Below are 26,960 nucleotides of genomic sequence, written 5' to 3'. Positions count from 1 at the left end.
CCTAACGGACGGACGCCTACAGATACGATCGATTCGATGGAGATTTTATTTTTGCCTCTGGCTGGTGGTCATTGTTAAAGAATCAATCGGCTTGAATGCGCAGGTGCAAGTCCGGAAAGTTACCGACCTTTCCGCCCGGCAGTAAAAAGTTGCATTGCATGGTGGTAGGGGTAGTAAAAGTCTCGGCCTTTAAAGCTCGTTCAAAAAAGATCTGCTCCTCCAAACCAAATGCTTGCTTGACCAAGAAAAAAGATTGAGAAAAGAAACCCCTTGAAGCGGCAGCCCAGTCGCCCGGTGGTGGTACTCCCCTCCCCTTTTTAAAGAGCTCCACTCCAAAACCAGAGACCAAAACCCTGCCTGCTTTCTCATCACCAAAACCCCAAGAAACCTTCAGACCTCTCTCCTCCCCTTGCACCGTGCTGTTCTAAAGCAGCGAGATCAGAGGGGGAAGGGGGGAGGAAGGAGAGGCAGAGGGCAAAAGGGGCAGCAGGGGCGGTGGTCTTGTGTGGAGAGGAGAGAGGGGAAGGGAGGGGCGTAAGCTTTTTGCAGTTGGTGATTGGAATGCAGCAGCAACACCTGATGCAGATGAACCAGAGCATGATGGGGGGCTACGCTTCCTCTACCACTGTCACCACTGATCTCATTCAGCAGGTCATCTCATCACCCCCCAAATCCCCCTCTCTCTTTTCCCCTCTCTTCTTTCCTTCTTTCTTTCCTGTGCATATATACTCCATCCCTCTCTTTCCTTGCTTATTTCTTCCGTATTCTCCTTCATTCATGTGGTTCTTGAATCATTTCTCTTTCCTTTTCTTTCTGTTAATGAGAAGCAACCCTATTTCCGTTTCCTTTTTTGTTTCCGCTGCTCTATACTGGCCTTTTTCTTCTTCTGTAAGTTTTTCGCAGATTCTTTTCATGTGGTTCTTGAATCATTTCTCTCTCTCCCCCCCTTTTTGTTTTCGCACTTTTCCAGGAGTATTTGATCTTGGTTCAGGAGATTTGTGAGGAGCTCTAGTCTAGGGCACGCTGAGTTTGACCCCTTCTTATTCTTGATGCTTATTCTTCTCCCGACCCTCCGGTCTAGTAGTAGTCTAGATACCCTTGATGTGTATTTTTATATTAAGATCTGTTCTGTTCTCCATGGTCCCTCACGCCTGATTTCATCTGCAGTTCAAACTGTTGCTGTCTTTCTTGTCCCTTTATATTTTCTTGCTCGTTGCGATATGATGAGAGTATTTCCACATCATTTCCCCCCCTTCTCGCAAAAATCCTAGTGCTATTTTCAGCTTGCTTTGGTCGGTGCCGCGGCGCCCATGATCACGCCGGTATTTTCGGCAAAGTAGTAACCATGGCAGGCCCGCGTTCCCTGCATCTGGCCTGCCAAACCGCCATTAAATCTTGCCCCCTTTTCTTAGCAGGTGCATCATGTGCAATCTTCTATCAAAGGAAACGAGTAAAGGCCGTGATGTTTCCATAAATCTTCCCACCCCATTTCCACTAATCCAACGTGCAAATCTGAATGTTTTCCCAGGGATATGTCTTGGCATATCTTGGTAGAAAAGGATTAGCGGTCAGAGTGGCCTTATTGGCCAGGCCGAGCCAGACATGATCTGGTCCAAGTTCATGTGGGTGGTAGGAATGTAGGTTCGCTTGTGCCATTGGTATTGGACTGCTAGATCCCTAAAGCTGGCCTCACGGCTGTGCGCGTGCTTGTCCTTGCCTCTGTGATAACCTGCTTACATGCTACCGTGTCAGTCAATGATTGACCCTGGGCTTGATGGGATAGGCTGTTGGCAGTCAGATCTTTAGTGTATGTGCATGCAACACCCTAATCTCCTGTCTGGCACCTAATTGGTGATAGATGATTGTGTTTTCATATGCTGTGCTCTACTGACTGATATGGGAAAACATCATCCAGAACATGGAGGTGTTGGCACCCAGCTGTGATGCAGTACTAGTTGTATTCAGTATAGTATCAAGATATGCCTTCACTGAAATGTATTGCTAACATGAAAAAGTTTCTTGGGCGTTGGAACTGTGCAGTACCTGGATGAGAACAAGCAGCTGATCCTGGCCATCCTCGACAACCAGAACAACGGCAAGGTGGAGGAGTGCGCACGGTGAGTCCGATCCCTGGTCTGATCTGATCTGGTCTAGTATCCTTGTGAACTACCCTATGGAGCACTGCACTCGTGAGGGAATGCTGCAGTGTTTTATGTAGTTCTTGCTATCTTAGCTCTCTTGGTAACATCATCAGTTAGGAGTAGTAGTGTTAGGCAAAATTAGAACATGCTATGGTCGTCTAATAGAGAGAGATTCAAGGGCCTTCCCAGTTTGGACAATCAAATGTGTTCACAAATGACATCCATGTTGGTCGTACCATGGTGATGCTACTGATTTTAGTACGTTGGCTGAGGCCCAAGTTGAGTTGTGCTAGTTCTAGGCCGATGAAAAATTATGTTTGTTCATGAAAAAGTGTCTGTCTGATATGGACGTGATTACTGTGTGGAAAAGTACCACTGTTTCTTGTTCACTGCACTGTTTCTCTGCTTCCCTACTGTCAGTGCCGCGCAACAGTTTCATCTTTATTTTTCAGTCATACTCATGCGTGTTCTGTTCATGTGCATATGCTTACTTTGTGGTGACTGACAGGGAGCGCATCTTTGGTCTATCAATCTCTGCACAATGCTCCCACATATCATTATTTTTGCTTAATGTTCATTGCCCAACAGGCTACAGCGCCCGCACGCTGAGCCTTGTTTTGCCTACCGCTTACTGCTCCGGTGCTGCAGGAACCAAGCCAAGCTCCAGCAGAACCTCATGTACCTCGCCGCCATCGCCGACAGCCAGCCGCCGCAGACGGCGTCGCTGTCTCAGGTGAGTTCCCGTCGAGGCTGGCCATGTTGCGATTCTTGTTTTTCTGGAGTTGTTAGAGGACTGAATGAACTTCTTGATCGCTTCGGCGTGGTTGCGCGCAGTACCCGTCCAACCTGATGATGCAGTCCGGGCCGCGGTACATGCCGCAGCAGTCGGCGCAGATGATGTCGCCGCAGTCGCTGATGGCGGCGCGGTCGTCGATGATGTACGCGCAGCAGGCCATGTCGCCGCTCCAGCAGCAGCAGCAGCAGCAGCACCAGGCGGCCGCGCACGGCCAGCTGGGGATGTCCTCCGGCGCGACCACCGGGTTCAACCTCCTCCACGGCGAGGCCAGCATGGGCGGCGGCGGCGGCGGCGCCAGTGGCAACAGCATGATGAACGCCGGCGTCTTCTCGGACTACGGCCGCGGCGGCAGCGGCGCCAAGGAGGGGTCGACCTCGCTGTCGGCCGACGCTCGCGGCGCCAACTCTGGCGCGCACAGCGGCGACGGGGAGTACCTCAAGGGCACCGAGGAGGAAGGAAGCTAGGCCGGCGGCATCGTGGCTAGCACCGGCATAGCAGCTGCAGGAGGAGGAGTAGCAGGTAGTGTTCGAGTCGAGGATGGTAGTAGCGGATTAGCAGTACCTAAGGTTGTTGCGTTGGCTAAGGTTTAGGTGAGTTGAGTTTCCATGGAACCTGGAGGTGGTAGTGGCGTCTGCATGCACGCTCGCTTGTTTTGGATGTGCATGGCAGGTTCTCGATCAATCCTAATCAAGATGTAGTGGCGATGGTTTGTGAACACTCCCTATGTAGTGCTGAATGATCATGGTGTTTTCTTCTTCACATGCCTCTCTCTAGTTGTGTTCATTGTGCTGGTGTTTTCTTCTTCACATGCCTCTCTCTAGCTGTGTTCATTGTGCCGTGGATCATGAGTTATAAATCGGAAGAGTAGCTCAACTCCGTTTCATCAGTACTACTTTGCATATCATTTATAACACATTTGCTCAAATGCATGCATGTAAACCACCAGTCAATCCTAAATGCTCACAAATAAAAAATTAACACTTTAGCTGTATGCAAGTCACCTGAAAATTAATTTTGGGTCATTTAGATTTTTTGCACCATCGATTTCACCTCTGCTTTTTTTTCTGGGCTGTTTTGTGAGCTGGGCTGCCTTTTTGACTGACCGCATATACAGGTCAGTCAATTTGCTACTGGCTAAAGCCCATTAACTATACTGCCCAGTCCTCCCTCTCTCCCTTTGTTTCTTTATGTTTTTCTGTTTTGATTGATGCATTTCCCCTTTTGTTTTTTTTTTGTTTTTCTTTATTCATTTTTTCTTTTGTAGGTATTTTTAGGATGTTGGGTGAGTGTAAATGTTTATACACGAATACAATGCAATATGTGTGAAAATTACGCTATTATATGATTGTTTTTTGCATACTATCAAAAGTGCAATTAGACAGTTGTGAGCAAGTTTTTTAACTTTTTTCATTATCTTCCTTCTTAAACAGTAATACGAATGACGCGAATTCATTGTTCTTTATGAACTTTATTATTATTTTGATTTAGATATTATTTCATTTTCTTTCTTCTTTAAGGGTAATACCAATGCCACTAATTCATTCCTTCTTAGAATTTATTTTTTAAAAAAAATCACTATTATATGTTTATTCTTGCATATTTTTAAAAAGCGCAATTTTTGTGTATATTGTGTGCACATTTTTTATTATTTTAGATACTTTCTTTATTTTCTTTATTCTTAAACGGTAATACCAATGCCAACAATTCTTTCTTTCTTAGAAAATCTCATTTTTTTCACTTTCTTTCTTCTTAAAGACTAATACTAATGCCACTAAGTCATTTTTCCTTATAACAACTTCATTATTTTGATTTTTTAATTACTATTTTATTTTGTTTCTTCTTTAAGGGTAATACCAATGCCCCTAATTCATTGCCTCTTGGACAATTGTTTTTGCAAAACTTCCACTACCATATACATATTTTTGCATATTATTTAAAAGCGCAATTTTTTGTCTATATTGTGTGCAAATTTTGTTATTTTATAATTTATTTCTTCTTAAAGGGTAATCCACATGCCACTAATTCATTCTTACTTATAAAACTTCACTATTTTGATTTAGTTTTAGTTTTTATTTCATTTCTTTTTTTGAAAGTGTAATACCAAAACCACTAACTCATTCTTTCTTACAAAACTTCATTGTTTGGTTTTTGATTTAGTATTTATTTCTTCTTTAATCGTAAAACCAATGTCACTGATCCACTCCTTAGGAAACTTTCTTTCATTGTAAGAATTCTACTATTTAATGTTTATTCTTGCATATTATAAAAAAGTGCAATTTCTCTGTAAATTTTGTGCATTTTTCTCATTATGTGTTATATTAATTTTTGTTAACTTCTTCGTAAAGGGTAATAGCAATGTCACTAACTCATTCTTTCTTAGGGAACTTTATTATTTTGATTATGTTTTAGTTTTTATTTTATTTTCTTTCTTCTTAAAGTGTAATACCAAAGCTACTAATTTATTCTTTCTTAATAAAACTTCATTATTTTATTTTTGATTTGTTTGCTATTTTATTTCTTATTTAATGGTAATTTCAGTGCCACTAATTCATTCTTTCTTAGAAAACTTCCTTATTTCCAAATATTTCACTATTGTATGCTTATTATTGCATATATTATTAAAAAGCATAAAGTGTAATAGCAATGTCGTTAATTCATTCTTTTTTAGAAAAATTCATTGTTTTTATTATGTTTTTCTTTTTTGCTAAATTTACTTTCTTCTTTTAAGGGTAATACCAATGCCATTCATTCATTCATTCCATCTTAGAAAACATTTTTATACGAAAATTCCACTATTATAGGTTTATTCTTACATCTTATAAAAAACATAATTTCTATGTAAGTTGTGTGTCATTATTTTATTTTCATTTCTCTTTCATATTTAAGGGCAAGAACAATGCCACTAAGACATTGTTTCATAGAAAACTTCACTATTAGTGATAAGGACATGAAAACCATTCAACCCTTAGAGTCGAGGATGACTCCTTTTCAAGAGGGGGAGGATGATGAGGACATCTCAACCATGGATACCACACCAACAATCATCAACGGTCCAATCACAAGAAGTCGCGCAATGCAAATACATGATCAGGTGAACGCTAACTTAAGTTTATCATTTGACCTTGAAAACATGGTTGTGCCTTCACCTCCTTTGTTGTTGGTTAAACTCAAGTGCAATATCGAAGAAGGCCAAACACATATTAATCTGTGCAAAACAATGTTTTATGGCGAAGAAACAAAGTTAGGAGTTCATGAAGAAATGAGTTGTCTGCTGAAGAAACATTGTTCCGAGTGTGACGAAACAATGTTCTGCACGAGTTTGTATATCACAACTTGCGAAAGGTTTCTAGAACTCGACTATGCTGCTGAAGGAAACATTGCTTGACTCTAGTGAACAATGTTTGGTCGGGAACTGCCAACCACCTCCAACGAGAGTTTTCCAGAATCTACCTCATTAAGTCTCGAAGCCATTTAGTCAAACCAAAGTTGGTTCTCTTTCACACCTAAGCTGGTTCCCAAAGCTAGTTTGTTTCCACACCTATCCAGGGGGGTTGTCCCGATTATAAATAGGCTAGCTCTTCCCTTCGTTGGGGACTTTTGCCATTTCTATCAAAGACCAAAGACATAGACTCCTCCTGAGATTGGAGAGTTCTTGTTACCCTTATTCTCGTGATTCCTTGAGAAATTGCTCCTAATTCGTGCTCCACGACTAGATCGTGTTGTGTGGGTTAGAGTTCGTGGTTTCCCTTGTGGATTGCACCTATCCCCTGCTCCACGACTTGAGCGTGGTTGTGTGGGTAGTATTGCGGGTTGTGGGTCGACGAATGTTTGGATTGCAAGCTTCGGTGAGCATCCTCCTCGTCGGGTCATAATCTCTTATTTTTCCAGTTTTCGGCTGCTTGCAGCTAGTTATCCCCATCCATTTATCGATCCTACGCCATGAAGATTGGACCTCCCCTTGAACACCCTCTTCTCCGATGATGGTGTCGCATCATCTGGTATTCAGAGCAAGGTTTACACGGTAGGATCTGTATCTTTGTTGCTAGATCTATCCTTTTTAGTTTGGTTTTCCCCATCCTAGAGTCCAAAGCCAAAAAGCCACAAAAAATCCAAGCCTTTGTTTGCTGAGATCTAGTTGTTTGCTTTCCTCTTTGTGTTTACACCAAGTTCTATCCAAAGTTGCTGTTGTTTTTCTTTGAGTCTTGTTGATTGGATCTATTGGGTTGCAAAAAAAGCAAGAAAAAAAAGAAAGAGAAAAAGAGAGCAAAAAAAAAAGAAAAGAGAACGTGTTGAGCAAGTGTGCAATCATATTCAGTTTGGTGAGAAAATTTCAGAAGTTGTAGTGGCAAGTGTTGCAGCTCAAACGTGGTGCAAGGATCTACAAAATCTTTTCGTTCATTTGGTTTACATCGATTGGATCTCAACACTAGCCCTCCTCATTTTAACCCACCCAGATCCACCTAGAAACTGTCAGCTTCCTTCCTTTCATTCGCCCGTCCACTCCTGTTTTGCTACCACCACACAACCACCAAGGAATCATTAGAATTTGGGTAAGCAAGAAGGTGAGCTGAGTGTTTTCCACATATATTTTTTCTCTTTTGACCACTTGTTTCTGAGAGCTAACATGACAAGATCCAACTCGAGTGTACATGGACATCAACATGTGGAAGATGATCTCCCAAAAACTCGTGCAACACTTGGTGATATGATTGAGGAGAGTATAGTTGCAGCTATGAGAAGGATGTTCGGTGGTCGTCTTTCTATCGGGGGTAATGGGGATCAACATCAACACAGCCTCGCTGGCCGCTGACAACCAACGATGTCAAGGAAATGAGGACCGCTGTGATGGTCGTGGAAGAGCAGCAGGAGCTGCTGCCCACGGGCCCCCTGTTGTTGGTGCTGAACGGAGACGTGGCAACTTTGCTGCCCCCTGTGAGGGTGGGCTGCATCGAGGAGAAGCTCGCGGGCGAGGCCATGACCCCCGCGGATTTGCTGCTGAGCACCGGCGATGAGCTGCACATGATGGTGATGACATCTCCCTTGAAGATCTCTCCGAGCACTACTAGGAAAAGGCCTACTAATGGCGCACCTAATTTGGCCATTAATGGCGCATTAGTGGTGCGCCTTAGTATCTGGTATACTAATGGCGCACCCCAGATGCGCCATTAGTATATACAACAGTGCGCCATTAGTATGCCTCCCAGGGGGCCATCTATACCCAGGTGCTTTGGCATACTAATGGCGCACAACAACAGGATGCGCCATTAGTAACTTCGGCATACTAATGGCGCACTGTTTAGTGATGCGCCATTAGTATCCTTTGGCATACTAATGGCGCACTATGATGTGATGCGCCATTAGTATGAATATTAGGTTTTTTTATTTTTTTATTTTCTGTTTTTTGCACAGGTTACAAAATGTATAATTGGACAAAATATAGACAGCACACATCAACAACAGATTCATCGAATACAATAGAAGATTAGTCTCTGAATACAATTCATCATTTTAGTCTCCGAATACAATTCATCATATTAGTCTCCGAATTGAAAAGACCGAACAAAGATAGAACATTATATTACAAGTCTCGAGACCGCGAGTTTGTCTTCACATTACAAGTCGATATCGATCATCTAAACTACCATCACATAGAAGAGAGCTGCGGTCATCACGATGAGCATCATCACGATGAAACTCGTCTTCATCCGGTTCCTCCAACGCTCCCTCCCCTCTCCCGCTAGATAGCGGGCGTATCTAGATTCGGCCTCGGCCCTAGTGGCGTACCCTTTGTAACTGTTACCGCTGAATCGGTGAACCTGTCTCCGACACTCCTCCCAGTCGTCGTAGACTCCGGGAACCTTACCCTTGTACACGACATACCACGGCATCGCTATGCAGTAGCCAAACGAAACGTTAGTACCAATTCACAGACAATACATAAGCAATATATAAGTATGCAACAGAACGATCGGAAGAGAAAAGCAAGACATTAATAGCATCGATTACATCTAAGTTGAACGACTCTCGAAACCAAAGAGACATACTACAAGTTCATTAAAGTTTAATTACAACATGAGCCAATCGATGTTTCAGAACTAGACACAGCATCACTGCTTTCGACTCGACTCAAGGGACCGGAGCGTGGATGAAGCCGCCGTCTATCGTGGGAGTCATGAAACAACGGGCGTTGTCAGCCTGCATTTGTAGGATTGTGTCGATGTCACTGTTGGACGGTTGATTTCTGAGGTAGAACTGCCCCGAGGTACGAAGGACATCTTGATGGATGATTTCCGCAAACTCCGACTGGATGCGAAAGAATTCTTGTCTGATGTCCGCGTCCTGGATTGCCGACACGCTCGCGGCCCAATCTTTGAGTCTACTCGGTAGCAGAAGTTGATGATGGTCCCGTACGATCGCCCGCATGTGATGGATGGCGTAGTAGGCACCCTTCTGACCGCCAGGCGGCTGCTTGACGCAGCAGAACGTCGTATTGTGGGAGAACACGTGCTTGCCGTACTTACGAATAGGCCTGGTGAAGGTGCCTCCAGATTTGACGTAGCCGGGGAGAACATCATCAAGAACCTTCTTGACATTTGTGTAGTCTACGTTCGACTGACGGTCCGGGTCGAAATACGTGGCCATGGAATATTTGGGGCTTAGGAGGATGAGCGTGCAATGTGTGTCACTGCAGAAAACACGGAATGTTAAAAGAAAAACGATCGAAATCTAAGAATTCATATGTTACGGGGCGGTTGAGGGGAGGACTTACTCGGGAAAGTAAGGCACGAGGAAGTTATCCTTATCTTGGTTTGCCAGAATGACGCCTTCGAGGTAAGAACTCGCGACTTGCCGGTCCCCAGCGCTGCCCAAGATCTTGGCACGCATGTAGAAGGGGTCGACTATCACGATGTCCGGGGTCTTGTCGCGAATGATCCGCATCTCCATACTCAGCGAAAATAGCCGAACGAAGGTGTAGTGCAGCGGATGAAGGTTCAACATAGCGTGGATGTCATCAAACCGCAGGACGATCGTACCCCCGATGGAGTTATCCACAAAGCCCTTGCCCTCTGGCACCTTGGCCGCGAAAACCGGGTATGCCACATCCTTCTCTCCGAGACGCCGCTTCTCCAAAGAAAGAACACTGTCATGCAGACTCCGCATAGCACCGGTTGCAGCATCGAGCATATTTCTCGGTAGCATCGGCCTACCCGCCACATGCACCCTCCTCGAGATATCCTCAGTTGAAGGTGGCCCGTCCTGAGCACGGATCGTACTCGGTGCCGGCTGGCCCGCACCCTTGTTAGTCTTTCTTTTGCGTGCCTTCTTCTTCTCCTGTAATGGGACCGAGTTCTGCTCACAGACCGCCTTCTTGAGTGTGTTGGGGCTGATCATATTTCGCACCTCGCCTATCTGAGGCTCGGTGAAGTCGGCAGCTGGAGGCGTCTCCTGAGAGCTGAACTGCAGACGACGCCTGTTGCAACTTGGCTTCTCCGCGGTACCAGCTAGATCGCGCACGTCTTTTGTTGGGTTGGGTTCTTGAGAAGGAGGCCCCATGAAGTCGCCACCGTACCCATGATCGGCAAAGTACTGATCGACGTTGGCTAATGTATCGTCGTCGTCGTCGTTCTGATCCTGTGCCATATGCATGTTTGGATCCAGTGGCATAGGGATGTCCGGCACCGTTGCGGCGGTCTTGCCATGGGGCTGACTTGGCGCCGGCACGACTGGCGGTGTTGTCTTTGCGATGGTGTCCCCCGCCCCCAAACGAATCTGGCTCTTCGGCCAAAGCAGGGGCCAGCTCAGGCACGCGCTGAGGGTCATCACGTCATCATCGTCGGCCCCGATGGGTCGAATCGGAGGTAACAACTCGTCGCAGCCTGGCAGCACCCGAACCAGTTGAACCCTAAACAAGTTGGGTGGCATCTGGGTACCGTGGAACAAGGGGTTGCCCGGTTGAACGATTTTGCCCTTGGCGACATCGACCAACTCGTTGTTCACGAAGTGCAGGAGAGTGCACGGAACGTCGGCGGCGCCCTGCGAAAACATGTAGGGCGTTAGGGATGCCCAGTCAAAGGCAAGGAGATGAAGTCCTCGGCCGAGAGAGGCTTAATTAGTTACCGTGATGATGGCGTCGAGCTCGGCTAATGTCGAGGCACCGCCAACGGCGGGCGTGCAGTTGACGGAGGGGCCGCTTGCTGCAGAGGTGCCGGCCGGCGTACACCCGGGTGCATTAAGCTCCCGTGCCGGCGTCGGAGACACCAATGCCGCCTCCGCCGGAGACACCAATGGCCCCGCCATCGCGTTCTGCGAGTTGCTGGCCGTGAAGCTAGGAATCGGGGGCGGCCCCTGTTGGCCGCCCGCAATCCACGCACTAATCCCCTGGATCAAGGTAGGCACAATGGCGGTGATCGTCACTCCGAGTTGTTGTTGCACTTGCTCTTGGACAATCTCCGGAATCCGTGCCACCTGTGCCCTGAGTTCTTGAACCTCGCGCGCCTGGCTTTCCGAGCTGGTCTTTTTCTCCTTTCGCCCACCAGTGTTATAGTATGACGACCATTTTGTCGACAAGCCTTTGCCGGCCACACGACCAGCTGACGTCGGCTTACTGAGCTTATCCTTGTTCTTCATTACATTCAACGCCCTATTTAGAGTGGTGTCCCAAGGGTTGCTCTTAGTCGACCCCGCGCTACTGCTTTCAGTCGCCTGCGGAAGGAATGTGAACCATTTAGAAATTTGGCTTCATTAATTAGAATGCAACCATATGGAGCTAATTACGCGGGGGTGTATTCCTTACCAGAACAAGCTCAAGCGCCCTGGTCTTCGGATCCGTGGTAAGCTCCTTTGTTTTCGGGTCCTTCTTGTACCGGGCCCTGACAAAGTTCCTGGTCTGCTTGTCACCGTATTTATCGAAGAGGGGCGGTAGGCCTTGCTCGGCACGGTCCGCCTCCTCCTTGTCCCATATAGGCTCCGCCACTCTGTAACCGCCGGGACCGAGTGTGTGTTCCCCTAAGTTCAGCTCCCGCATTTCTTTCCCCCACTTACTTGATTCGGAGTTTGCGGTGCTCGAGCAATTGATCTTGAAGTCGTTGTAGTCATCTTCGGTGATCGAAGGATTTTTCTCCTTGATCTTCTCATAACTCTCACCTTTCTCGATCATTCTCTTCACATTGCTTTTCCAAGTAGACAGGGCCTTGCTCATCTTCGTGAGGGCAGCATTGTTCACTTTATTCCCTTTGAGGCTTGTGTTTTCAAATTCAGCGGGGAACTTGTATCGTTCGTGCAGCTTCGTGAAGAGGAGGTTGCGCAAATTCCCTCGGTCAGGATGCCTCAGGTTCTCGGTGTTGATCGAGACGGTGCTCCGGAGAATGCACCCGAGCTGAAGCGAGTACCCCTTGACTATTCGTTCGGGCGCCGTTGGATTCCCGTCGGAGTCCACTTCAGTAACTTCCTCCTTGAGGGTGCGGAGCACGGTCGGGCGCCGGTCCTTCCGTTGCCTCTTCGGTTGGCTGCCATCTGTGCGTGCGCCGCCATCATCAGTGGTGGCATCCTCGGCGGCACCATCAGTGGTGGCATCAGTGGGGTCATCCTCGGCGGTACCATCAGTGGTCTCAGGATCGGTGGGGAAGGCGGCGTCCTCATACAAGTGAGGTTGTTCCTCCATCTCCTGGGACAGCTTCCAGAATGCCTTGACGCCCGAACCCCCGGCCTCATCGTTGTTGGCCATGTTTCTCTCTAAATAGGAACAAAGTTTGGTCAAAAAGTTGGTTATTGTCAAGGAACAAGATCATGGTCTCATCATTTAGGGTTTGTCGACACCGAGGCATCCTAAAAGCTAAGCTTTTATCATTGAGGGTTTTTCGACGCCGAGGCACCCTAAAAGCCTAAGCTTTCATCATTTCGGTTTTTATCGACACCGAGGCACCCTAAAAGCCATGCATTAGTCACAAGTACGCCGGGGCACTTGATCCTACTTAATTAACTACTAAGATACCCCGGCCCATGCATTAGTCACAAGTACCCCATATGTCCTATTTTTAGCAAAGTCATGCTAAAATTCACGGAAAATTTCAGCATGACCTTTGCTGAAAATAGGACATATGGAGTACCCGAATTTGCCGGAACGGAAGTTAATCGACATTCCGGCAAACTCAAGGGCCTCTCGGGTGGACAAGGCAAAAAAGGCCTCCATCACAACATGGAAAATACATTGGCATGTGAAGAGGTGAAACAATATATGCATCTCCAAGCAGTATCATTCAACATTTTGGACAAAACACTACAAGCAACATGAGACACTGAAACAATTGCTACCAATGAATCTACACTTCTATAACAAATAAATCAGAAACTTAGTCTGTCATCATTAGGCAGCCACCATTAGTTATTCCGTTATGTTAAAGCAGAAATAGAAAAATAGACTGAAAACACTAAAATCAGAAACAAATCCAACTGTACAGGCCAATGCATATAGGAAAAGTGAGGGGTTGAACTTCATTTTTTCAGGTTTTCTTGGGTGTATGAGGTCTGCTCTAATTTGTTTTGAAAAGTGAACCTGCTGTACTGGCCAATGCATATAGGAAAAGTGAACCTGCTGTACAGGCCAATGCATATAGGAAAATTAAGTCATGGAGAGTTGTTCATGATGTTCCTTGCCTTTTTTTGTGATACATAAGGTAAGGTTCAACAGCTTCAGAACTTTTTCTGTGATACAAATACTGCTTCAGTTTAAGAACATGTCTTAGTTTTGAATTCTCTTAGTGAAAACCTACTTCAGAGCATCAACACAAGTTGGGATACACAGCCAGACAGACGCACATGAACATAAATGAATTCAGATCTAAAAAACTCATACAAAATTCGTTTTGCAGGAATTCGTTTACTCCCTATGCACACTCTATCAGTATAACAAACTTCCAACTAAACAAAGAAAGAAACTACGGGTGTTGGTAGCAAGAAACAATGCAACCACCTGAAAACTTCTTATGTTTCAGTCAATCATCACAACCAATATGATTTGCTTGGAGATTCAGAGCACAACCATGATACTGAGGATATCAGAGTGGTGGAGACATTGACTGCAATAAAGATGACTAAAAGAGAACTTTTCTGCCTCCTTAGATCTATCAAACGAAAAAGTGTACAAAATGGGCTGTCTTTGAGTGGAATGCATTTTCTCAAGGTAAAACAATCCAAGGTAAACGATAGGGGCGCACCGACAATTGCTAATTCTTCTTTCGTGCCAGGATTTGCTGCTTTATCCCTTCCTGATGCAGACGGGCTTGGGATGCCAGTTGCAATCCCTTTAAGATGCAAACCCCCTCTGATTGCAACTGGGCAAGATGTTGCTAGTAAACAACCGAAATCTCCGCAAAAAAAGGAAGAAAAAAAGCAACTGAAAGAACCTCAAACCACCAAGAACACACACACACACTTGTAACGATAGGGGCGCTGAATAAAATGCATGAATATCCCAACCCAATCACAAGATAGAACTTCCTTCTGATGATTTTTCAGTTGCACACCGACACACGCGGAAGGGTGGGTGACATGAAAAAACTGTCCATTTTGGCAGGCAATGAATGAATGAGCACTGCTGCTGTATACCAGTAAATTTTTAATGGCAGTAAATTTAGGATGCAGGTCTTGTGGGAAGAATCCAAAAACCTTGTGTAATCACATTTTTGTTCCACCCCCAAAAAAATATAAGGCACATGCCAACTGCAAATTTGTCAGCTCATAGGCCCCAGGGAGAGCAAATAACACACATGACACACCTAATAAGAACTGACATACACGAACATATTAAAAGTAAAACTGGAGTGCATACATAATGTAAGACTTGACAGGGGGTATTTTTTTTTACAAGTCTTGCACAAAGAGGCTGTTGGAATCTAATCATTCCTTCCAAGTTAAAATGAACTAATAAAATCCCGCAAAAAGAGAGAGAAGATAAACCCTTAAATAATTGCATGAGCACAAGAAATGAGACGCTACTAAATCAAACAAGAATTAGCAATTGTCATAATGAACATGAAGCAATAGACAAGTCCGGGTGGTGGTGGAGCTCACGGGGGCGGTGGTGTGGACGGGGCGACGAGGTGGGGCGACGAGGTCCGGGTGGTGGTGGTGCGACGAGGTCCGGGAGGCGACGAGGTCCGGGTGGTGGTGGTGCTCCGAGGAGACGAGGAGAGCGGCGCCGAGGAGACGAGGACGACGGGGCGGCGGGGCGGCGGCGTCGGGAGAGGAGAGGGCGGCGTCGGGGCGTCGGGGCGGAGACGAGGACGACGGGGCGGCGTCGAGGCGGCGGGGCAGCGGCGTCGGGAGAGGAGAGGGGAAGGGGATCGAGGGCGAGGGCGAGGGAGAGAGAGGGGATAGGTTTGGGCCGGGGATAGGAGAGGGGAAGGGGATCGAGGGCGAGGGCACAATACTAATGGCGCACCACCCCTCGGTGCGCCATAAGTACATCCATACTAATGGCGCACCTCACCCTGGTGCGCCATTAGTATTTTTTTTTGATTTCTGCTCGAGCCAACAGGTTATCTTCCACCTGACCTGATCCACACCAAGTTCCCTCTACTAGCTCGACTGGTCAGCAGCCAGTTCTCACACCAGGAGGTCCTGGGTTCGATTCCCAGGCTCCACAATTTTTTTATGCATTTAAAATGCTGTTTGATATTTATTTGTGTTTAAATATGTTCAAACTTGTTTAAATCATAACAGTAATATTTTTTTATAAGACAGTAATAATTTTTTAAAAAATATCATCAAACAGTAATGCCGGTGGAGCGGGGGAGGGTGCGCGGGGTGCGGGGGGCCGGTGGACCGGGGGGTGCTCGGCGGCGAGGGGGACCGGATCTGGCGAGGTGGGATAGCGATCGAGATGGAGGGGGATCGAGATCGAGTGTCCATGAAATTTAAAAATATTCATGATAGTTCAAAAAGTGCCCATGAAATACAATCGAGAAATGAAGGCTACGATTTAAATACAATCGATCTTAGCTAGCTATCTGTTCACAATCTTCTTGCCCTTCTTTTTCGCAAATGGAGTTCTTCTGTGGAACGGACGTCCTTTAGGTAGGGTGGTCCTGCTTCTTCTTGTGGTGTATGCTGCTACTTCATCATCGTCGTCATGTTCGATTCTCGGGTCGCCGTACTTGTCGAAGTCTTGCTCATTGGCTACTCCATCCATTCCGATGATCTTCCTTTTGCCTCTCCTCACGACAACACGACTGGGCTTTGACGGGTCGGTAATGAAGAAGCATTGGTCCACTTGGGAAGCCAGTACCCATGGCTCATTTTTCGCGGTGACGTTTGCGCCTGCGGTCTTGGATTTGGCTTCGGGTATAACCATGGTGGTGAAATACCGGTCTTCTTTTAGGACGCTCTTGGCCCATCTGACACGGAACATCGGGACCTTCTCTCCAGCGTAGCTCAGCTCCCAGATCTCCTCGATCCTTCCGTAGTATCTGTCCTTGTCGTTACCGGTGTAGGATTCCATCGTTACCCCGGAGTTCTGATAACCATCGCTCTTCATGTCCTTGGCCTCGGTGTAGAATGTGTAGCCGTTGATATCGTACGCCTCATAGGTCATCAGGTTGTGCTCGGCGCCCTGTGACAAGGCGAATATGAGTTGTTCTTCCGCGGAAGAATCCTCATGTAAAGGGTACGACAGAAGCTTCTGCTTGAACCAACGCGTGAAACATGAGTTGTGCTCTTTGAGTATATCTCCGTCCGTCCTCTGTTGGCCTCGGTCATTGTACGTCTTCTTAATAAAGGTTTTGTGCTCTACCACCCAAGGATCGACCACGTCTATGTGTTGTAGCGCGACTAGGTTTGCTCTTTCAAAGTCGGCGAGTCGACCCTCGAAGTCGACATGCATTTCGCGGCGACCCTCACGGTGACCCCATCCAGCGAGCCTGCCGAGGTGCCTGTTGACGGGCAGACCAACGGGGTTCTCGATGCCTAGATAATTCGTGCAGTAGGAGATGCACTCTTCGGTCAGAAAGCCCCTGGCTATGCTTCCCTCTGGACGTGACATGTTGCGAACGTATCCTTTGATGACACCATTCATCCTTTCGAACGGCATCATGCTGTGCAGGAACGTCGGCCCGAGTTGGATGATATCGTCCACGATATGGACCAGCAGATGCACCATAACGTCGAAGAATGCGGGCGGGAAGTACATCTCAAGCTCGCATAGTATCACCACGATCTCTTCCTGTAGCCTTCTGAGTTGCCTCACGCCAACAGACTTCCGAGAGATGACGTCGAAAAAGTTGCATAGGCCAAATAGCGTTTCACGGACGTGCGCGTCCATGATCCCACGGATTGCAACTGGAAGTATCTGCGTCATCAGCACGTGACAGTCGTGAGACTTCATCCCGCTGAACTTCAGCTTCGCTAGGTCTAGGTATCTGCTTATCTTCCCCGCGTAACCGTAAGGAAGTTTTACTCCTACGAGGCAGGTGAAAAACTGCTCGATCTCCTCCTGACTTAGAGTGAAGCACGCGGGAGGGTAGTCATTTCCGGTCTTCTTGGCCTTTTTGCCTTTGCGACGACTTTCCGTGTCCTGCTTCGCCTCATCATCATCATCATCATATATAGCGTGAAGCTCCTGCCTGATGCCCATTGATTTCAAGTCTGCCCTTGCTTTCGGCCCATCTTTGGTCCTCTCTGGCATGTTGAGCAGGGTACCAAGCAGACTCTCGCACACGTTCTTCGTGATATGCATGACATCAAGGCTGTGAGGCACACGGTGGATCTTCCAGTACGGCAAGTCCCAGAAAACAGACCTCGTTTTCCATACCTTCAGCAGCGGCTCTGGCGCCTTTCGCTTCTTTCCCGGCTCTGGCGCCTTTTGCTTCTTTCCCGGCAGTGGGCAGTCTTTCCAATTTTTCAACAGCTCGTCTATTTCCTCGCCGCTCCTCGTACGCGGGCGTCCTCGGGGTTCGGTTTCACCATCGAATAGATCCTTGCGTTTTCTCCACGGGTCATCGTCGCGAAGCCACCTTCGATGTCCCATGAACACGGTTTTCGAAGACCCGGGATCTCTATCTAGCTGGCGATACGTTGTGTCATCCATGCACCTGACGCATCCAGAAAATCCGTGGACCACCTGCCCCGCGACATATCCGTAACCGAGATAGTCGTGCACCGTCGTGAGCAGCGCGGCTCTCATAGGGAAATATTCTTTCTCTGCGGCGTCCCACGTATTGGCTGGCGTTTTCCACAGCGTGTCAAGCTCCTCTTTCAGCAGCCCCAGATACAGATTGATGTCGTTCCCTGGTTGTTTCGGTCCTTCAATTAGCATACTCATGTGAATGTACTTCCTCTTCATGCACAACCAGGGGGGAAGGTTGTACATCCACACAAACACAGGCCAGGTGCTATGTGTGCTTCTCTGGCTGCCAAACGGATTGACTCCATCGGTGCTCGCGCCCAGCACGATGTTCCTTGGATCGTTCCCAAATTCTAGGTCTTCGAAGTTCAACGCTTGCCACTGGCTCGCATCCTTAGGGTGACTCAGCATCTTGTCTTTTTTATCTATCTCCGGATCATTTGCGTCATCTTCTCGCTTCTTCTCCTCCCTATCCGCGTGCCAACGCAGGAGCTTTGCTACCTTAGGGTCCGCGAAATACCGCTGCAGACGAGGAGTGATCGGAAAGTACCACACCACTTTTCGAGGAGCTTTCTTCCTCTTCTTGTATCGAGTGACGCCGCACACCGGACATATGGTAGACTCCGCGTGCTCGTCCCGATAAATGATGCAATTGTTCATGCACACATGGTATTTCACGTGCGGTAAATCCAGAGGACACACGATTTTCTTCGCCTCCTCCAAACTGGTCGGGCACTTGTTCCCCTTGGGAAGACGTTCGTGCCAGAATGACATGTTCTCGTCGAAGCATGCGTCGGTCATTTTGTGTTTTACCTTCATCTCCAGAGCCATGAGCGTTACTTTCAGGCGGGTATCCTCGGGCCTGCATCCTTCATACAATGGAGTAACCGCGTCTAACTCAAGTTGATCCATCTTGGCTTTCTCTCGGGCGGCAGCTCTTGCGTTATCCGTCTGCTTGAGAAGCAGCTCTTGAATATGAGGGTCCTGCACCCAGCCCATCGATGGTCCAGCGTCGTCTGCTCCGCCGGCATCATCATCTTCATGATCATGCCCGTCGTCTGCTCCGGCATCTTCCTCATCATCATGTCCTGCATCTTCTACATGATGACTGTGTACAGCATCACCGTCGTGATCATCTCCTGGGGATTCTTCGTCTTCTCGCCCGCCCGAGCCGCGGTGGTTGTCTTGCTGCCCTTCCTCATTTCTTGCCCGGCCCCCATGGACGACTTCGTAGTCATCTTCATCACCTTGCCACCGATAGCCATCCATGAAACCACGCAAGAGCAGGTGGTCCCGCACCTGCCCGGATTCCGGGTCCGCAATAAGGCTCTTCAGCTTGCATCTTCGACACGGACATCTTATCTCCGTCTCGTTCTTTTGAAGCATCTCGGCCTTCGCGGACCTCAAAAACCTATTCACGATGCCTTCGGTCATCATGCGGACCATGGTCGCCTGCGGGGTAGAGCAAAACGATATTTTAGAACCAAGAAAAAATTTGGCATGACTTTCCCTAAAAATAGGACCAAAAAGAATGCTTAATGCCAAAATTCTCGCCGAAACGGAAATGAATCAACATTCCGGCAAAATATTGGCAACTATCGCATTTCAAATACCGGTACACCTCCAAACACAAACACATATGCAACACCACAAACATATGCAACACCACGAACATACATAGATCTAGCTAGGCCATAAAAAGTGCATGTGCACATTGTTGTAGGGAGAACAACATAAATATAGCTTCCCCCCTTACTTACCTATCAAAACAAGGTAATTTAACCACTTAAATTGAATGAATCTATGGTGGAAATGAGGTGAAAAAGAGGAGGCACCCGAGACAAGGAGGAGGTGGAGAGAATGAAGTGGGGAGAAAGTGAGTGTGGGTAGGAGAGGCTGTCCAAAATATCTTGTTGCTGCCCACTTACTAATGGCGCACCAACTCTAAATGCGCCATTAGTAATCCAGGTTACTAATGGTGCACCTTCTGGTGGTGCGCCATTAGTAGTTTTGCAAAAAAAAACATACTAATGGCGCACTGTTCCACAGTGCGCCATTAATAGTTTAAACTAGTAATGGCGCACGGTGGAAAAGTGCGCCATTAGTAGTTTTGCAAAAAAGGGAATAAAAAATATAATAGAAAAAACAACATTAGTGGCGCACTTTCCGGCAGGTGCGCCATTACTAGTTACAACTAGTAATGGCGCACTGTGTCTGGATGCGCCATTAGTATGTTTGGACAGGCGCACTAGTTAAAAAATTTTTTGATACTAATGGCGCACCCTGGGCCAGGTGCGCCATTAGTAGTTTCAACTCTAATGGCGTATCAGAAGGTGGTGCGCCATTAGTATATACTAATGGCGCACCGCTTGTCTGGTGCGCCATTAGTGTCAATCCCATCTATAGCCCTTTTTCTAGTAGTGGAGCATGGTGGCGAAGATGAAGGCATGGGGGACTATGAACCCTACTCCCCGCCTCGCCGTGGTGCTGTTTTTGGTCGCAGTGGTCATCATTATGATCGTTGTGATCAAGATGACCATGACAACCAAGCGAGAGTGAAGCTACATGTGCCATCATTCACGGGAAAAGAGGATCAGGATGCATATATTGAGTGGGAGGCGAAGTGTGATCAAATCTTTTGCCTCCATGGTTTTTCCGAAGCCAAGAGAGTTGATCTTGCTGTTATGGAGTTTTCTAGTTATTCTCTTACATGGTGGAATCAGCTGCAAGACGATCGGTTGATGTCAGGTAATAATCATATCCACAGCTGGACTTTGATGAAGGAGTCATGAGGCGCCGTTTTGTTCCATCATACTATGAGAGGCAATTGTACAAGCAGTTTTAGGGGCTCACTCAAGGTTCCCGCACTGTTGAAGAGTACTATAAATAGATGGAGGTGCTGCTAATTCGGACAAAAATCCGTGAAAGTGATGAGGCGAAGATGGCAAGATTTTTACATGGGCTGAATGATGAAATATAAGATTTTGTGGAGATGTTTCATTATGATACATTACAAGATGTGGTACATCAAGCTATAAGAGTTGAGAAGAAGAATATGCATAATGGTCGTACTCGTGCTTTCCAAGGCCGCACCACCACACGCTCATGGCAGCGAACACACCAGCCATATGGTTCTCAGTTTGAGGGTGCACCACCTAGGCACCCACATGCCTCGTCGGCTTCCTTGCCTGCTATTCACAATCAAGATAAGAGGTCATCAGCTACAACAGGAGTATCCTCTGCTCCCCCTCCAGAAAAGAGTTCTACACGTAGCTGCGGCATTCAATGCCACAAGTGCAAAGGAAGAGGTCATATTTCTTCGGAATGTCCAACCAAAAGAACTAGGATCATCAATGGAAGAGGTGAATGGGAGTCTGAAAGTGACCCTGAAGGTGGCAATGATGAAGTGGAAAAGGATCAAGGTTGGGAAGTAGGAGGAACTATTTTATGTCATGAGGAACTTGATGGAGAAGCTTTGGTTGTATGTCGTTCACTTAACACCTAGGTTGTGGAGGAGGAAAAGGGGCAGCGGCATAACCTTTTCCACACCCATTGCCTTATCAACTCGAAGATATGTCGAGTGATTGTTGATAGTGGCAGCTGCAACAATATTGCAAGCATCTAGATGGTCGAGAAGCCTCAATTGCAAACAAAACATCACCCACACCCATACCGCATGCAATGGCTGAATGATTGTGGTGCGATTAAGGTGAGTAGTAGTGTGCAAATACCAATTTCAGTAGGGACGTATCAGGGTGATGTTGAGTGTGATGTGATGCTGATGCACGCCTGTCACCTGCTTCTTGGATGACCGTGGTTGCATGACCGTGATGTGCAAACCAGCGGGTGTGCGAATCGCTTAGTTTTTGTCCATAGAGGATAAATGTTCACTTGGCTACCCATGACACCCGAGGAAGTCTATCTTGATGAAATGAAAATAAATGGAAAGAAAAAGGGAGAGAGTGATCATACACAACGAGTGAGCCACCAACAAAGTGAGGGAGTGTTTCCATAGCCAAAAGCTCCACAGCCAAATATGACCAAGCCCCAGGAAAAACAGGGATTAGTTATGATGGCTAGGAAAAGGGATATGCAGGAATTGACAGAACCTAATAGTCCATTCTTTGTACTCATGTACAAGGAAACTTTATTGGATGCTAATGACTTACCCTCAACTCTTCCTAGTGTTGTCTTTGATCTTCTGCAGGAGTATGGGGATGTGTTCCACAAGGAGGTGCCACCCAGATTGCCATCGAAGCGAGGCATTAAACACCAAATCGACTTGGTTTTGCGCACCCTGCTTCTAAAAATCCCACATATTGAGAGTGCTAAGAGGGGTCAGTTGAGTGACTCCACCAAATGTGAGGAAGAATGTCTATTTCCCAAAAATCCACATATTGAGAATGATAAGAGAGGTGAGTTGAGTGACTCCACCAAATGTGAGGAAGAGTGTTCACTTCCCAAAATTCAACATAACGAGAGTGATTAGAGAGGTGAGGAGAATGAGTCCACCAAATGTGAGGATCAGATTGTTCAACATGAGGTTAGAGAGATGGAATATCTCCACCCAAGTATACCTCACATTCAGCGAGAGAGGATTAGTGAGTTGTGTGAGCCCACCAAATATGAGGGTGAGGTAATCCAGCACAAGATTAGAGAAATGAGTGAACCACAACATATTATACCACACCATCAAAGTGAGAGGAGTAGCGAGTTATGTGAGTCCACCAAATCTAAGCTTGAGGTGTTTACACACAATATCAAAGAGATGAGTGATCCACCAAATGAAAGAGAGAAGACTATTCAACTACTAACCATTCCCAAAGCTCTCTTTCTCTAAAGTATGTGCAGATGCAAAAATCATACTTAGTTGCCCTGCTACAGCGATCCATGAATAATTATGGCGCACATGGAGCACCATCAAAGAAACATCATGTGGGGTAAGTGATCTTCAAAAAGGCATGGAGGTACTCAGTGAGGTAAAAGAAAAGAGATCATTCATCTTGAAGCACCCATAGGTATGCACTTATGAACTCTTGAAGCATTGGCACGATGAAATTAGAGAAAAGATGATTGCTATGTCATCCATCAAACAATATCCTTTTGTTAATCATAATGAAACCGTCAAGGAGCCAATAAAACTAAAAACTGAATATGCTTATTCAACTTTTACTTGGCTAATATATTTTGTATTGTCCTTGTGCTATTATTTTGTAGGCCGAAGGAAGTCGAGGGCGGCTTTTCTTCAAGAGAGGGAGGATGATACAAACATGGATGTGCCTGATTACAAGTTTGTACTCCATGGAAATGTTAGCTGGAAAGAATTGTTGAGTCAAACAAAACATTTGAAGTTCGCAAAGGTGAAAGCTAAACTTAAGCATTTGATAAAATCTTCGCATTGCTTCTTTGTACTGGCCAATTTTCTTTTGTGTGATGACCAGCTAGAGTCAAGGACGACTCTTTTTCAAGAGGGGGAGGACGATGAGAACATCCCAACCATGGATACCACACCAACAATCATCAACGGTCCAATGACAAGAAGTCACGCAATGCAAATACATGATCAGGTGAACGCTAACTTAAGTTTATCATTTGACCTTGAAAACATGGTTGTGCCATCACCTCCTTTGTTGTTGGTTGAACTTAGGTGCAATATCGAAGAAGGCCAAACACATATCAGTCCGTGCAAAACAATGTTTTATGGCAAAGAAACAAAGTTAGGAGTTCATGAAGAAAAGAGTTGTCTGCTGAAGAAACATTGTTCCGATTCTGACGAAACAATGTTTCGCACGACTTTGGATATCCCAACTTGCGAAAGATTTCCAGAACTCGGCTATGCCGCTGAAGGAAACATTGTTTGACTCCAGTGAACAATGTTTGGTCGGGAACTGCCAACCACCTCCAACGAGAGTTTTTCAGAAGCTACCTCATTAAGTCTCGAAGCCATTTAGTCAAACCAAAGCTGGTTCTCTTTCACACCTAAGCTGGTTCCCAAAGCTAGTTTGTTTCCACACCTATCCAGGGGGTTGTCCCGATTATAAATAGGCTAGCTCTTCCCTTCGTTGGGGACTTTTGCCATTTCTATCAAAGACCAAAGACATAGACTCCTCCTGAGATTGGAGAGCTCTTGTTACCCTTATTCTCGTGATTCCTTGAGAAATTGCTCCTAATTCGTGCTCCACGACTAGACCGTGTTATGTTGGTTAGAGTTCGTGGTTTCCCTTGCGGATTGCACCTATCCCGTGCTCCACGACTTGAGCGTGGTTGTGTGGGTAGTATTGTGGGTTGTGGATCGGCGAATGTTCGGATTGCAAGCTTCGGTGAGCATCCTCCTCGTCGGGTCATAATATCTTATTTTCCATTTTTCGGCTGCTTGCAGCTAGTTATCCCCATCCATTTATCGATCCTACGCCATGAAGATCGGACCTCCCTTTGAACACCCTCTTCTCCGAAGACGGTGTCGCATCAATTTTGATTTATTTTTAGTTTTTGTAGTATTTTATTTTTTAAGGGTAATGCAAATACTATTCATTCATTATCATAATAAGATAAGATTTGTTCAATATCATAATAACTATATACACCCTTGGCATATGAAGATAAGATTTTATTATCATTAAACTCACATTGGAAGGGAAGGTGTTTCTTAGGGTTCTTAGGGCCCATGAACAGTCCCTCAAACGGAAGACCGAAAGCACGACCTTTCTACGAGTTGCAAGCGTACGGTCTTCATGATCTGGCAGTGCTTCGCTGTCCAGAGCTAATCGTTGCCGAAGAATTAGAGGGAGGATATTAGAACCACACCGGGCTTGTAATTGTGAAGATTGGAGGATCTAGGTCAAGCTCTAATTGATCAACTAGGACCAACTTGAACTAGAACTAGAGAGCTAGATGAGGCTTCAAAACTTGTCTACAAAAGTGCCTAGACCCTCTAGTATATATAGGTTGGAGGGGAGGAGGTAGGGGTGGGAATTTTAACCAAACACCTAAGTGGCGAACGGAGAAACCCGAAACCGAAGCCAAACTAACCGAAACCGATAAATTTGGTCGTTAAGTCGGTTTCTGGTTTTGAAAAACCGAAATAAGACCAGGGAGTTCGGTTGTATGGCCTGATTAACCAAACAACCCGAATATACATAATAGCCCAACTTAGATGGAATAGCCCAGCCAGTACGCCTCAACTCCCTACGGTCCATTTAACTTGTCTTCTTGCCAATCTATTCTGTAGCCTGGTCGTACATCACTTTCCAGCTTCCCTTACCTCGCACATCCAATTCCCCACCCCATGTCAGCTGATGCTGGAAGGCCCCTAACCCTGGCCGCCCCTTGCTGTGCACCCCAGGCTAGAAGGTCTAGTGCTCAGCGAGATGCCCAGTTGCCCACAGCCCCGCCCACGCCGCTGTCACCACCGTCATCGTCCCAGCAGCCAACAATGGTGGTCTGACAGTCGGCGACACCATAGGATGAACAAATCCTCTCTCCTTCACAGCACCATATCCTCCCTCTCCCTTTTCTCGGCGCCCTTGCTGCGTGCGTTGGTAAATTTGTGATTTCAACCAGTAGGGGCTCCGTTATGGATCTGGCTGCACGTAAGATAAGCAGCAACCATTTAATTTCCTTCCCGCGTCGATTAATTTTTGGCTGCAGTCAACAATATTGGGAACTTCGGTTGAGAACCGAGACCGAACCAATTTACTCGGTGGAGTGAACTATCGGTTACTAGTTTTTCAGAAGACCGGCCGGTCAGTAGTTTCAGGAAACCGTAATTTTCAAAAGCCCGAAGTACCGAACCGAACGGAATGCTCAGGCCTAGCAGGAGGGGTGTCACAAGGAGGGGAATGAACCCCCTCCCCTTGCGTCGGCCAAGGAGGGAAGGAGGAGGCCTTCCCCCACCCCAATTCGACCTACCAAAGAGGAAAATGGGGCGCCTCCCCTACATGGGCCTTGGTGACCCAATGCTCCCTCCACCACATGGCCTTTTAAGGCCCATAAATATTAAATTAAATAAAAAAAGTCCTAACAATTACTAGAGCCTTTTATTATTAATTTAACATCACTGGAAACATTTTCCACCTATATATTATTTATCGGTAATACCTGGTATTGCTCGATAAACTCTGAAACCCTTTCGGTGACCCTGAAACGCTTCCGGTTCCTCTCAGAACTATTCTGAATGTTAATGAAACAATTCCACAAATAAATCCTCGATACTCTCATCCTACTAACACTCAGCAGATCCTGATTACCTTAAGCTTGTGACCCTATAGGTTCGGTAAAACATAGACATGAACAAAACCCCTTCGTTCAATGACCAATAGTGGAACCTTGGACGTCCATATCGATCCCTATGAATACACGAATGACATTCGAGTGATCCTTTGGTTATCATGTGATGTTCCCTTTGCTTTGCGATACTTTACAAAACCCGAGGTGAGATGCAGCAGTATCCTCTTGAGTCATCACCATGTTCACTATACCGATCTCCTCGTTACCGGTTTTGTTCTTCTTTCTTTTTAATGTGTTTTGGCATCCCAGTGACGTAGTCACCTGTGTCTAGCCATACTATGATGGATGTCATCACACCGAGAGGGGCCTACGAATATCTCTCCATCGTCAGAGGAGAAAATTCCACTCTCGAGCTATTGATACGTCCATTTTGCATCATGTTTTCTTACTGTTATTTATAATGTTTTTATCCATAATAATGCTTTTTGGAATAATTCTAATGCCTTTTCTCTCATAATTTACAAGGAACACACCAAGAGGGAGAATTCCGGCAGCTGGAAATCTGGACCTGGAAAAGTTACGTCAGGCCACCTATTCTGCACAACTCCAAATGAGCTAAAACTTCACGGAGATTTTTTATGGATTATTGAAGAAATATTGGAGCCAATAAACACCAAAG

The 26,960-nt window shown here is 46.3% G+C and overlaps 1 protein-coding gene across 1 annotated transcript; it reads left to right on the top strand.

The window, feature by feature from the left end:
• The first annotated feature begins 261 nt into the window (after positions 1-261).
• Positions 262-3,696, top strand: LOC123096017 (GRF-interacting factor 1). The gene is made up of 4 exons (XM_044517597.1): positions 262-651; positions 2,041-2,117; positions 2,790-2,874; positions 2,976-3,696. Exons 1-4 carry the CDS (start codon positions 562-564, stop codon positions 3,399-3,401), a joined length of 678 nt encoding a protein of 225 aa, XP_044373532.1. The 5' UTR covers positions 262-561; the 3' UTR covers positions 3,402-3,696.
• The last annotated feature ends 23,264 nt before the right edge of the window (positions 3,697-26,960 follow it).

Source organism: Triticum aestivum, chromosome 4D (genome assembly GCF_018294505.1).
Source record: "Triticum aestivum cultivar Chinese Spring chromosome 4D, IWGSC CS RefSeq v2.1, whole genome shotgun sequence".
NCBI lineage: Eukaryota > Viridiplantae > Streptophyta > Magnoliopsida > Poales > Poaceae > Triticum > Triticum aestivum.
The sequence above is the reverse complement of the archived record's forward strand: the minus strand, read 5'-3'. Positions and strand labels throughout refer to the sequence as shown.

Coding starts and splice junctions, on each gene's coding strand:
- LOC123096017 (XM_044517597.1), top strand. CDS start 562: ATGCAGCAGCAACACCTGATGCAGATGAACCAGAGCATGATGGGGGGC. Junction 652..2,040: donor CCACTGATCTCATTCAGCAG/GTCATCTCATCA, acceptor GGAACTGTGCAG/TACCTGGATGAGAACAAGCA. Junction 2,118..2,789: donor AAGGTGGAGGAGTGCGCACG/GTGAGTCCGATC, acceptor CCGGTGCTGCAG/GAACCAAGCCAAGCTCCAGC.